The sequence below is a fragment of the Durotheca rogersii genome (genome assembly GCF_024521655.1).
Source record: "Durotheca rogersii strain YMJ 92031201 chromosome Unknown GGS23scaffold_4, whole genome shotgun sequence".
NCBI lineage: Eukaryota > Fungi > Ascomycota > Sordariomycetes > Xylariales > Xylariaceae > Durotheca > Durotheca rogersii.
This window is the reverse complement of record NW_026251235.1, coordinates 2,278,937-2,292,502: the sequence shown is the minus strand read 5'-3', so window position 1 is coordinate 2,292,502 and position 13,566 is coordinate 2,278,937. Positions and strand designations below refer to the sequence as shown.

At 56.3% G+C, this 13,566-nt stretch overlaps 2 protein-coding genes across 2 annotated transcripts; both read left to right on the top strand.

Moving 5' to 3' along the window:
- Window positions 1-1,209: 1,209 nt before the first annotated feature.
- On the top strand, window positions 1,210-2,200 carry GGS23DRAFT_377577 (uncharacterized protein). Its single transcript, XM_051513406.1, has 2 exons — window positions 1,210-1,760; window positions 1,809-2,200. Exons 1-2 carry the CDS (start codon window positions 1,308-1,310, stop codon window positions 1,950-1,952), a joined length of 597 nt encoding a protein of 198 aa, XP_051374971.1. The 5' UTR covers window positions 1,210-1,307; the 3' UTR covers window positions 1,953-2,200.
- A 939-nt stretch (window positions 2,201-3,139) lies between these two features.
- Window positions 3,140-4,367, top strand: GGS23DRAFT_556263 (uncharacterized protein). Its single transcript, XM_051515647.1, has 2 exons — window positions 3,140-4,304; window positions 4,345-4,367. Exon 1 carries the CDS (start codon window positions 3,761-3,763, stop codon window positions 4,298-4,300), a length of 540 nt encoding a protein of 179 aa, XP_051374970.1. The 5' UTR covers window positions 3,140-3,760; the 3' UTR covers window positions 4,301-4,304; window positions 4,345-4,367.
- Window positions 4,368-13,566: the final 9,199 nt, after the last annotated feature.

Here is a 13,566-nt window from a genome sequence, read left to right as displayed (position 1 = left end):
CCGCTCATCAAGCAGTGCTCGTTCTACCTAGCCCACTTACCCGAGTTATTTCCCTACTCCTCCGGCTGCTCTCTACCTCGCACGCGCGCAAAAAAAAAAACACGAAGCCACCACGCATCGCCTCTCCCTCTCCCTCTCTCTCTCTTTCCTTCTGTCCCTCTCCCCCCCGGCCGCGCGTGCCCTCTCGTCGACACGCCACCGATCGCGCGCGCGCTGGCCTCGCCCCGACCGACTGATCGGCTCGGCCGGCGGCCGGGAGCGCGCCGCACCCGCCATCCGCATGATGTGTGCGGGTAACGTGTAGGGGCGGTTGTCTCTGGGGACCTGGGTAAGATTGGTAAGGCGAAGGTGCCTAGAGTGCCCATCACACACACACACCACACACACAACTCAACACGCAGACACAACACACACGCACACACGCGTACGCACGTACGCCGGCGAGCGGTAAGCGGGCGAGCCAGCATCACCCTTCGACGCTGCCGGAGACATACATACGTGCCGTCTACGTGGGCATGTGGCTGCTTTCACGGATCGAGAACGTGGGCGAGGAAATGAATCAAATCATAATATATATATATATATCTGCACATGTTGTAATATATTATTATTATTATTATTTCGTTTGATTGGATTTATTGCGTATTTATCGATATCTATATTCCTATTTATCTCCCACCCTCGAATATGTTGGTGCAATTACATGTACAATTTCTTTAATATTTCCTTTTCCTTTTTTTCCTTTTCGGAAAGATGTTAGAGATAGGTATGTACTTATTCACAGGTGGATGTATTCGCGTATCCCCATACATACCTACCATAGCCATCAGCCTACTCTACAACACCCAACGCGCGCCAACACCAAATCCCATCCCCATCGCCCGCCCACGCACGCACGCAGCCTCCCTGACACGATCTTACGCTCCCCTCTTCTCTGCCTCGCCCCGCAGCCTCGAGGAGGAGACGCGAGAGAAGCCGGCGAAAACTTCGTCCCCGGCACCCCGAGGTCGCATTTCTTAAGCCGGGGGAGGGGGGAGGCGAGGACCTTTTGCGATTCCGGGGGCTGGGGCGAGAAAGGGGGGTGGTAAAAAGGGGGGGGGGGGTTACTCAGCGGGATAGGCGGCGGCGGCGGGGGGGAGATGGGGAGTACGGTGTTACGGCGCTTAATTCCATTTACCTATAGTACGTATTATCGACATGTCGAGTCGCACCGTATTGTCCATTTCCTACCCCCGTGTGTATGACTGCATGCCCGTCGTCGAGAGTGAGCGCGGGGAGACCCGAACTCGGTGAGCACGAGGCTTATTATGGCGCGCATACGGCATGGATGTATGTACTTTATCTACCTATATCTGTCTGGGATGCCTGTGCCGTGCGTATACGTACGTACCTACCTGCACCCATACGCAGCCGCAAGCCGCAAGGACTGCGGACCGCCAGCGTTGGTTGGGGCTGGCGAGCCCCAGCCGGCCAGCCAGCCAGCCAGCCAGAGCCAGCACACATGCCATCAAAGTCCGTCCGTCATTCCGTCGCTCAACTTTCGCCGCTCCCACCATCCCGCGGCGTGGGGGTGTGTGCCTGATAGAAAAAGCCCGGGAGAAGAAGAAAGGGGGAAGCCGAAGAGGAACGTGTCGGCGATCCCTTCTTCCCTCGTGCCTCGTGTGTGTCTCTTCCTCCCGGTCCCGACGCGAACGGGTGCACGTAGGTATGTAGGTCCTCCATGCACGTACCTACGTACGCAGGTAGGCAAGGCAGGTGTTATGTAGGTCAGGTCAGGTCAGGTCAGATCAGCTAGCAGCAGCACCCACGATGGCTCCTCGTCGCGCCGTTCGAACACGTCACATCTCACAGTCGTGCCAGCGAGCGCGCACGCGCGCGCACACGTTTCCCCAGCTCGCAAACTCGCAACTGGCGACAACGTACGGGGCGAGGAGGCGTTTTCTTCGCTCTGACGACTTCCTACGAGGCCGGTTCAGGAGACGAGTCACGAGCGCGCTTTGCGCCTGGTGCTGGCCGTCGCGTCCGTTTGAACGTAAGACGATTGATGCGACGCCAGGCGATAGGGGCGGTTTTCTTGGCCTTTAAGGGGAGAGGCCAGATGGACCGGCGGGCTGGACGGGCTGGCCCGGTAACTACCCAATGAGAATGCGCGACGACCTCGGTCACGGTGAGGTTCTACACATACAACGTAGTATATATATATATACGTATATATGTATATATATCGCTAGGGAGGGGTGGGTAAAAGAAGAGCGCCCCCCCCCTCCTTAAAAGGCGATGTTGATAGGTAATGTTGGTCTAAGGTAGCAGTGGTCATTATGGTGGTAAAGTTGGCAGATCGGAGTTGAGGCGACGGCTTTTCGGACTAGGTAGCAGCGCCGAACAGTAATAATAACCCTAATAATAACAATAATAGGCAGAGGCGATAGTAATAGTGAGAATAATAATAATCATAATAACCAGCAGCGATACGTTGGAACGAGGGCCTGGACATCCGCGGCGGCGAGGTCAGCGAGGTTTCGCGCCAATGAGGGTACGAGGACTCGTTGCGCATGACCAACATGGACTTTTTTGGGGGGGGCTTCCCTCGCTACACGTCCCCCTCCCCCCCCCTCCGCACCACTACCCGAGAATGCTCGCAGCTCAATTCCCATCACTGATTACCCTTCCTCGCCCAGGGGGGAGCTGCTGCCACCGAGCAAGGAGAGATAACAGCTCCCACCAAGCGAGGAAGGATGACCAGGAATGGGGATTGACGTGCCAGCATTCTCGGATAGCGGGAGCTATTGGGTCGGGATGAGACCGAGAGACCGAGAGACCAAGGCCCCCCTCCCCCCCGACCAATTCCCCTCGTGTCATCCGTCCGGCCATCGTATTGGTAGGAAAAAAACAAACGAGGCGACCGAGTAGAAAACAAGGAAGGGATTCAAACCGGAAAAGGGGGGACGAGAATATCGAAATTACCTGGCTGGCGGTATGCAGCGCTGTTTCGAATTCGCCATGAAGCAAGCGTAAGCGCAACCTGGGGTCGCAGGGCAGGATGGGGAGGGCTGATCACGCCCCTCGACTCAACCGGCTCGTACCTGAATCAATCTTGTCCCATCGCGGGCAATGCTTCCCAAAAAATCCGCCCTCCCGCCTCCCCCCCCCCCCTCTGCCACCCACCGCCTCCCCGGCGGTGCATCGTGCTGGCTTGTCTCGTGTGGCACACCATGCACGCCTCTCCCCGAGCCGAAAGAAGTAAAAAGAAGAATGGGAAGAAGACCGGGAGGGGCAAGCAGATCTCGTCGCTGGCCGCTCTCGACAAAAGAACGGCCCCTCCGAGGTAGGGAGCCAGGGAGAGAGAGGGAGGGAGGGAAGACGTGATCACGGGGTAGGCAGGCTGCCCCTCCCAGAAAGGAACACCCACCAGCAACTCGTTCCGAATCGGGCGAGTGCGCGTGCTCGGCGATCAGATTTCAGTTGATCCTGTTCGGGAACCGAGGGCCGAAGAGGCAGAGAAGAGGAACGAGAGAGAAAATGATGGAAAAAAGGGCCGGAAACCAATAATAAAATGATGCTATCCCGAGAATGCCTATAAGTTCTCTAGGCCTTATCGTACCTAACTGCAGAGTCTCCGATAGCGAAACCAGCCGGGAGAGGAGCCGCCTACCTACCTACCTATGTTGTTACGCATTACAGTAAAAACAAAACGGAAAAAAAAAAAGCTCGCCAGAACTCCCGAAGCTTGCTTGCGTAGGGCGGCTTTTCAGCAAATTCGATGGAGCGCAGCGGAGCGACTCGACGCGCATATCCCCGATGCGCCTCTCTCGCTTATATCGGATGGCAGGTGTGTAGAGGGTGCGCGTGCACCCTCCGCTCAATCGCCAGGCCAGCGGTGACGAGCACGGAATGCTCGATAAGCGCCGATGATGAGGCCAAGAGAAACGCAGCCCCCAAAAAGGCTACAAACGACGTATTCCTGGGGACGAGACTTGCCAAATCCTCTCTTCCCCCCCTTCCCTTTCCCCTTCCCCCCACCCCACTCCATCCCACACAAGGACGTGAGAATCTAAATGGACCGACGTTCTCCTCTCTTCCTCTTCCTCCTGCTCACAGGCCTGACCCTAGGGGGAGCAAGGGGGGCTTTTATTGCCGAGCAGGGCTGAGGAGGGGGGGCGTTGTCCAGACATACTACGTAGTATGTACCAATTGGCCGCGGCATGCTGACTGGGGCGGGCGACGTCGCCGTGCCACACGCCGAAGCACATGCAAATGGACGGGCAGACCCCGGCGAAGCCACACACGCTGCCGCCACTAGACCCGAAGAGAGAGAGGGGAGCGAGAGAGAGATCGGCGACGGAGGAAGAGGACGAGACCCAATCCCGCGCACGCCATAGGGCAAGCATCTCTAACGGGTAGGTAAGTCGTAGCAGCATTGGCGAGGGATCAGTTGCGAGTCTTACGCTAGGCGTCGTCGCCGCAGCAAGCGTGTCTGCCTGCCTGCTCCGCGACACGTGCGGATTCTCGTGTGGGCGTTGTTTTGGGGAGGGGGGAGGTTCGAGTCGATTGGCGAGCGTCGACTGGTATCCAAAACCGAGGGATTTTGAACAAGGGGGACGCAGTCGTCCTCCCAGCCGCAATGATTAGATTGGGGAGCGAGCATTGGCCTGTCTGCTCGTCGCCGTGGGACAAAATAGGCCCGTCTCTCTCGTGACCTTACAAATCACCGAGGGGGCGTGTGTACGAATATGCCCGTCCAGAAATTGCTCACCGCGATCGTGACTGGCCTTCCTCCCCCGTCGTAGTTTGATTCTTTTTTTTCCTGGGGGGGAGGCGACGGCTGTCATGGCACGCCCGGGGCATTTCCCCGTAGGTATCCCTTTCTCCCGGTCCGCCGTTCGCCCGAATGACGGGCGCAGTGGCCCTCCCTGCTTACCACAACGCGGAGGAGACGAGAGCGTCGCGAGGTCGCGTGAGCGATATGTACTTGTGGCGAGTCTTGGTCGTAAAGGAGACCCAGAATACCCAGGCACTGGCTCCTCCGTCCTAGGTGCCGGCAGGCCTGGTGGAGGCGGACTCGCTACCAGAGTGGCCAGCGTGCGGACCGACTTCCCAAACTGGATCTCCGTTATGGGTTCAGTTGGGTGGTGCGCCGTCTCGTGAGCTGTCCAGACACACGGTAGCCTGGCTACGTGAGTAAATTATGCAAAGCATAAGTATAGTAGGTTAATCGATAGGTAGGTAGGCATGTATCCATGCTGATAAGGAGGTCAGCTGTGTCCGTGGCTCTGGTAGCGTCGCTAATCGGATTAAAGGCTGGAATCATCGAGAAAAATACAGGATACACCTTATGGTAGATGGAAATCCCCGCGAAAAGGCCAGCCGAGAGCAGCAACGCACTCACATGATTCTGGGGGCCAGCGGGGTCCCTACGTCTGGGGCAGGATCCGGGGTATAGACCTGCGTGTGTAGGTATGTATGCGCGGCTCCAACTCCAGGTCGATCGATCCCAACGTCCCCGGCCGGTGGGTTTCGATGGATGACAAGAGAAACGGGGAGATTCGTCCTGCCAATGCTCGAAGGCTCTCTGCGCATTGTGAGTTGACTGGCTGATGCTGCGTGAATCCATAGCGACTTGACCTAGGTAGTAAGTCGCATGCAGGGTCCACGCCTGGAGGGTCTCTTGGCCTGCCGAAGCTGGGAAATCTACTCAGTAACAGTTGGACGCGGGGGCAAATGTCGCCCGTAATCCCTGACGCTCACAGGCAGCCAATCTACCGATTTGACCACCCGGGCGACCGTGCCGTTGCTGAATTCCGAACTCAGGACTTCACGAGGTCTGAGAAAGTCGCCACGTCTAAGTGCTCTTTCGCCCCCATGTCGGGATTTGGGGGTTGAGACTAAGAGGATAGCTAAGATCTGGGGAGATCACGTTTCTGCCAGCAGCTGGTGCGGCCTGCATGGAGAGGAGGACCACGTGAAATTCCCCTCTAGCTCTTGGGGGGGGGTCCTCTTCGTAAACTGGATCGTGATGTGGACCTGTGCTAAGGCCGTAGTCATGCCGACAGCAGCTTCGGTGCAATGATAGTCCCCCCCTCGCTCCTCGCTCCTCTTCCCCTCTTCGGATATTTCTCCATGCCCGCGCATCGCGTGTCCATAAAACTAAGGCCGCCTAGGGCCAAGCCGTCGCGCGGCATTGCGTAGGCATGTTACCGGTCGGAGATGGGAGAGGGAGAGAGTCACGTAGCTGAGCCGCAAGGCGAGAGAGACTCCATCGGGACCGTAGCATATGCCAAATAAGGCTGGCTGGCCCGGCGGCAGCTCTCGCATACGCAATTCAAATTGCACGCGTGTGCGTACGGGGCTGCCTGTGCGAGACGAGGTGCTAATTAATGGGGAGGGGGAGCCGACAAAACGAGGCAACGCGACCGGGGCGCGACAGGTCTAGAATTCCGCAATGCCCCCCCCATCCACGGACCACGACCAAGGATCCCAGTGTCGCATTTTCAGGGTCCATCCCACCTCTGCCAACGGCTGTGGACTCCGAGCGGCCCCGAAGTTCCAACAGGAAGGAGAGACGAGGGCCTCCGGGCATTTGGTCAATTTGAAACGATACAGAGGACGAGAGACGAAGGGGGGGGGATCTTGCGAGCTGTCCCAACGTGTGTTTGTTAGGGAGGCAGGTCGTGTATAAGCGTGTACGTGTATGCCTATGCACGTGAATTTGAGCCTAGGTAAGGTGCGGAGGGCAGTCGGTTATGTGGAGATGAGTCTGCGGAGGAGAGGGAGAGGCTAGCCGACACTGGCTTGCCGCCGTTGTCTGATGAGTCCCGATGATGTTATGAAGCACCGTTGTCTCACACCTATGTATTTTCTCGGGACTATTTCATTACCCTAGACTTCCCAAGCTAGGTTAGGCAGAGAAATGAGGCCGATACGGCAGGCCTCCACCGAGACGCTTGTTGGGGGGGGGGAGGCAAGGTGGATGTTAGTGCTGTGAAGCTCACCTCGGGTATTCACCGAGCAAGACCGAAGCTATCCCCCTCCGACAAATTGAACCAAAGACATACCTCTAGCTAAGACCCGGGTAGTAGTGCCTTATCGAACGTGCCTAGTTTTCACTAAGTTGCATTTTCATTTCGTTTTTATTACTCCCGGTTGTTCTTCTGAATATTATTGCTAATTTTTTTTTTCATTGGTTGGCTGTTGCAGCACCCTGCTGCAACCGAAAGCAGGTATGCACTCGCATACTCTTGACGCGTAGGTAAGCAGTGGGTATGCCGATGCGAGCAACCCGGGTTAGGTACTCGATGTTAGTGTCTGTATCTCTCTCTCGCCTATGCGAAGTCAGCAACGACGGAAGATCGCTTAGACGTGTGGGTTTTGCAGTGCGACAGCGCGTTGTTGGGCCTGCGTGCTATCCAATGCCCATACCCGGGCTATATGTGCAGGTAACATCTAGGTAGGTAGGTACCTAGGTATGTATGGATGTGCATACAACCTACACTATCTAGGTACGTAGCTGGCAACCGAAACAACCTCCTACTCGTCACCTCGCTCCCTCGCCCCAGCGAAGCGAGGTGTAATTCAGGCATACAGAGACCCTATCGGATCTGCGAGGTGTCCCGGAAGGCGTGCACATATCACGACCTCGTCATTTCTCATATCCCATCTCGGGCAGGTGCAGCGTACACCGTCTGCGAATGCGTAGGTGGGCATGTGCATACTCATACGTATATCTACCCATACGTGTGGAAATATGTACGGCCGCGGAGCGGGGGGGGCTCCCTTGCCTGCGGCAGCATCGTAGTGAGCCAAGCGGGAGGGGTGGGCTGGATGGGACCTATCTAACCTCCGGCGAGGGGCGCGACGCAGTAGCTACACATGTATGCATATCAGATGGCAGACGTGACGATCTAGGCAGCGAGGAGCAGATAGTGTATGCACACCGAGCACAACACGATACGATCCCGTTGCGAAGCGATGGGCGTGTTTAGGAGTCCGCTCTGCATGGGAGGGAGGCGGACGCTGGGGCGGACGTCGAGGAGCGCGGGGCGTGGCGACGTCGAGGAACCCTGGTCGTGCGTCAGCATGATCTGGCACACACGCAAATCGCGGCTCGGAATGGGGACGGAGAAGGGCGGAGAGGAGGCAAAAAAGAAAGTAAGTCGTGCATGCCGGGGAAACGAGACGCTGGGAGATTGTCCCGGTCGCTTATCTCCTGTCTGGCTGAAATTAACTCCTCAAAAAGAAAATGAAGCCGGAAAAGAAAAGGAAAATAATCATAATAACCATAATAATACCTAATCATCGCCACAATTAAACACCTTCGCTAGTTGCAGCATTATGGTTGGCCGCCACAGACGGCTTGGAGGCTCTTAGACTGCCTCCGAAGTAGGTCGGGCCTGACCCAGGTCCTTACCCATGATAGATACTTGCGCTATAGCACGGAACACCGACTCAACTAGAAGGTATCACTTATCAGGGCGACGTGTGTGGTTCAAAGCTGACAGAGCTCCATATCATATATTGGTAACTCTTCGTCTGTCCTGACTCGGTAAGTCGAACTGGGGACAGGTTGTTGAACGTATACAAGAGCCGGCTTACACATGTTGAGGGAGTTGGGATTGGTAACGCCAACCTGCCAGTGTCCCCGGCGGTCTAGCAGCGGATTGCAGGATGCACGGGGATCGAAGGAGGAAAAGCAAAGCTCGGAAAGGCAGAGGGGGAGGAGAACAAATTGATTAGTATTCTCGTATTGTTGTTTTTAGTATTTTTAATATACTAAAAATTAATTTTTATTTTAAAAAAAATCGTAAATTTCCGGAGTGCCTAAGGAATAAGAATAAAAAGAAACTCTACGGCCAATTTGACGGAAACAGGAAGTCATGCCGCCGGCGTTGCTACTAGGTGGTGATGAGGCTGACCTGGTAAACAGGAGCTAAAAGCTTCCGCGGCCGGGACGAAGGCCACTGCATGAAGGACCATCCCAACTAGCTGCGACGGCTGCGCGACCTGGCGAGAGCTGACGTGCGCATTCCTGCCATATTGGAAACTCTCTCAGCTATCTCGAGAGGCGACGGCTGCCAGCTAACTGGGGCCCGAACACGAATCCCCGACGCCCGCTCGTCCGCGCAAGCGGCGACAGAAGTAGTGGTGGTGGTAGTGGTAGTGGCGGCGGCGGCGGCGGCGGCGGCGGCGGTGGTAAGTGGTGCTGAAATCTACCGTGCGAGAGTGAAAGCGAGAGCCGCGATGAGCCTCGGGATATCTCAGATCGGCGTCAGCCCTTGCGCTGGCCAGCCCGGCAAGTGTGTAAACGGGTGCTAATGCCTACGTACTACGCATATACATTCGTAGAAGGTAGGCAGCAAGATACCTGGTAGATCGCGGTCCACGGCTAGGGAGCACCAAGCACCGACGACCCAGACTTCTGGGTGGCACTACGCATGTAGGTTATCACTACGACGAGCCCGTGGACACGGAACTGGGGAAAAAGGGGGAGATTTCAGGCGAAGAGCCGAAGAACCTGGCCTGGCCGATTTGGGGCCTTGAGGGGGGAGGGGCTAGTGCTTTTTCAGGCGTCGAGCTCAGCAAGCCCTCGAGACTTAGGGGGTGGGGGGCCCTGCAAATCTCCCACTATTACCCCGTCCCAAACGCTGCTGCCCGCGCCCCGTCCCCTTTTTTTTTTTTTTTTTACTTTTTGCTTCTCCCTCCCTCTCGGAATTATGTACGCGCGTGCGCGCCTGGAGGCCCCGATCGTCGACGGTGGACGCATCGCCCTGCGATCTCTCCTCCTGCGTAAGCGAGCCGTTCAGCTGGCGACGGAGTCATGATTCATGGCACTCGGCAATTGCAGGATAGGGGGTCAATTGAGAAACCTACCTGTGTACGTACATACGTAACATGTTAGCACAGCTCGGCTTCATCCTACGCCATCGCCACGGCGCATTTGGGCGCCAGCAAGCGTCGGATGCGCGTGCCCAGTTCGACGAGTAGCCGTCGGCTGTCGGCTGTCGCTAAACCTCTCCCTAGATTTATCTATCATATGTGCGTGTGTGCCTGTATCCAACTACGTCAGCAGTAGGGCGAGTCGCCTCCGGACATATTCTATCGGACACGGCGACACGCCCACGTAGCATCTCGGTGCCGGCCACGTTATGTATGTACGTATGTACGTACGTACGTATGTATGTATGCACATACCTCATCTGCTCGTTTGCGCAAAGGGAGGACGGAGAATGTTTGGAAAGGCGAAACTTCTCCGGTCCGGTCTATGGCGGCTTGGGATACAGGTCATATATCATACTGGCCTAATTGAGCTACCGCCTTGCGTAAGACCGAGGACGAAGGTCCGGGGAACTCCCGAACCCTGCCCGCCCATTGGGTAAGCCAAGTCAGCAAGGGCGCGCGGAGGGTGTTCGAGAGACGGCAAGTGTGGGGTTTGTTTCGTTCTGCTTTCTGCTTGCTGGCGCCGGAACCCTTCCGCGCGACCCAGAACGAGACGGCAGCGAACGCGCGCGCCGCCCGACCTCACTTAATTAAGCCTTACCCAAAGTCGCCGTCCTGCGGTGCTCTTGACGTGCGGCGGTGCCGACGCCTGGCTTGCGCGGGTCACGGGGGGGGGAGGCAGAGCACGCTCCCTATGAGAGAGAGCCCAGCGTTGCCTGCCGCCCACGCCATTGGCTGACTCGTCGCCCTCCCCCTGCTGCTGCTCACCTGACTCTCGCCGACACCAGCTGGCCGGTAACGAATTGGCCCCATCGCACCCCATCTCACACGTTTTGAGACCTTTTGGTGCGTGCCCAGTTCCGGTTCCCAGAAACGCAAGCTGGGTCCCTCCTCCGAATGCTGAAATTGCCGGGCCTTGGCGCAGACTCGCGACGATGTCATGTATGTATCGTATGTATGTAGGCACGTCTGTATGGATTATCCTGTACGTGCGTCCAAGTGACGGATCTCCCTACACAGCACGTATGAGTACATAGGGCACTGAGGCAGGCAAGGCGAGGGATCCAATCGCCTCTGCGGGTATGCAGGTAAGTATGTATACCTCCCCCCCTCTCCCCGAAGAGGCCGTCGCCAACAACCAGGTATATAGTAAGATGCTGTAGGCATGTATGTAGGCGTGTATGCAGGCGCGCGTACGTGTGCAGCATGTATGTGAACATGTATATATCCATACACATTAGTGCATACCTGCATTCCTACATGGAATACACAAACGCAGGGGCGTTCGTATTTGACATGTATCATATTCTGGTATTTCCCTGCTTCTCGACGTTCGCGTGCGCGTACAGGAGGTATGGATATACCTACGTGTGGTATAATACGAGCACGGAAGCAGAGCGCAGAGGCTTCGTGCCATCCGCCAACCCGAGCAGGACGGCGCGAGAGCATCGAGATGCGCGGATGGGATCGCTGCCTATCAGAGCATAATCGATCTTTCGCAAAGGGGGCCGTAAATAATTTAGTGTCGCTCAAGTCTTCCCTCGAGGCGCTCGTGGAAGAAGCGTAACCCAGCTAGGCACACCCCTTTCCGCATTCGGAAACCAGGTGCCGAAGGCTTATGTAACGCAGGAATGACGACCCGCCCCATACGGAATCCCATTTGGGTCGTCCCCTTGTCAGTTGGCCATCAAGTGACAGGTTTAATGTACCCACCTCCCATATATGCGTGTAGGTACCTGGTACCTATGTATAGGCAGGCATGTGCCTAGGTACAGGGTGCGATGGGCAATACAATGTGGATGTACATCTGCACCGATCAACGTATGCAAGTGTACGCGCCCACCTGTGTGTGGGGGTGCGTGCGCAGCCACGTAGGTACCTACCCAGGTACGCGCCTCGTCGTGCGCCCCCCCCCCGGCCCCGGGGATGTGTGTCCGGCTGGGATTGACAGCCAGGTCAATGAGCCCGAAGGGAGGGTTGTGGGTGGGGTGGCGGGACGTATCCTAGGGGACCACCCCTTGGAGCCTCCGGCCTGGGGGGGAGCTTCTAGACCTTCTCGGCCTCTCTAGGCTTATTTTATCGATTGTCGCGGTTTGATCCATCGGCAATGATCAATCCTCAAATGACCTCGTCCTGCCCCGTGAGTGGCCAGCACCTAGTCCCGTGGTAATTCGAGATTGCCTACTCTCCCGTGTGGAATAGGAGACTGCTTATTGTCGCCTCTCCGAACGACGACGATCTTCGCACGAGAGAGGAGTGAGAAGAAGAGAGAGAGAGAGAGAGAGAGAGAGAGAGAGAGAGAGAGAGAGAGAGAGAGAGAAAGGACAGGGCTGCAGCTCGCAAGACGGGGCAAGAAAGAAGAAAAGAGGAGCGATGGGAAGAAGGCGATGGCGCATTATTGCACAGGTACATACCGCCCACAGGTGTGCGTATCGATAGCATCGGATCACCATCAAGAGAATGTAACGTATCTCGGATGAGATGAACCTTGCTGCGAAATAAATGCATGGCGTGCTGATGATACCGCGATGCCGAAGTCCAGTGGAGTGTTTTCTTTCCAACATAGCGTTTCGAGGAGGTCCGTCGCAACAGTTCCAAAACACACGTGGGGGTCTCTTTCTTTTCTCTTTCTCCTTTCACGATCCTCTGACGGTTTCCGTGGTGTCTAACTCAAACCAAATCCCGTGTTCGGATGGGTTCACTGTACCTTACATACATTACACCCATACACAGACATATCTGCCTACATGCATGCCTACGTACACATATCCGTAGATTGCCTTCCGCCGTATCACGCACGTACCAGACCCGACAAGAAACACATGTCCATCTACATGTTCGTGCGTCTGTTCGTTAGACATATTTCTCTTCTCTCTTGGCCGCCGATGATATCAGGGACTCGGGTGTCTTGGCGAGGCATTTAATGATGAGGACAACAAGCCGACAGAGGGAGGGTTCTGCTCTTACTGCCTACCTACGTAGTATCACACAGCATCCGTGCAAGTGTAAGTAGATAGGTAAGGTAGGCAGGGAGGTAGGCAATCTACTTGCCAGCATAGGCGCAGAGACCGCCGAGTGTGCCCTATCGGGCACCTAAACCGCCTTCCTACCTGATGATGGCCTTGACCTCGACCTCGACCTGTCTAGGTGGCCCTGCGAGACGTCGCTAGGTTTGATGCGTCGTCTTGCGTGCCGTCCGTCTCTAGTTTTCCTCCCGCCGGCCTGCTTAGCTCGCCCTATCCTCCTCTCGCGAGGCACGCCTAGCCTGATTTGGGCAACCCGGGGGGTTTCTTGATGCCCAAATGGCAATTTAAATCCATACAAAAACCAGGACTGCAAATTGGGAAATACGACTACGACTACGAGATCGGGCTAGAACCGTTTCCTGTTGCCACGGAGGTGAGAAGAACCAGCGTTGTCACTCTCGCCCACGGCGTCGCGGTTCGGCCTCAGTCCTTTGTCTAGAACCCGAACCGCCGGCGAGCTGGGAGGAGGGGTGGGGGGGATTGCGTGGGTGCGGTTTTGGATGGATGTACCGTGTGACAGTGAATGGTTGGAAAAGGAAGGCTTTGTTGAAGAAACGTGGGAGCGGCGGCGGTGCGTGATAACGCCCCTGGGAGGCCCAGTCGCCTACCC

What these genes read in the sequence shown, in the direction of transcription:
- GGS23DRAFT_377577 (XM_051513406.1), top strand. Translation starts at nt 1,308, where the DNA reads ATGGCGCGCATACGGCATGGATGTATGTACTTTATCTACCTATATCTG. An exon ending in AGGTAGGCAAGGCAGGTGTT is followed by an intron (nt 1,761 to 1,808) that starts ATGTAGGTCAGG and finishes AGCAGCACCCAC; the next exon opens with GATGGCTCCTCGTCGCGCCG.
- GGS23DRAFT_556263 (XM_051515647.1), top strand. Translation starts at nt 3,761, where the DNA reads ATGGAGCGCAGCGGAGCGACTCGACGCGCATATCCCCGATGCGCCTCT.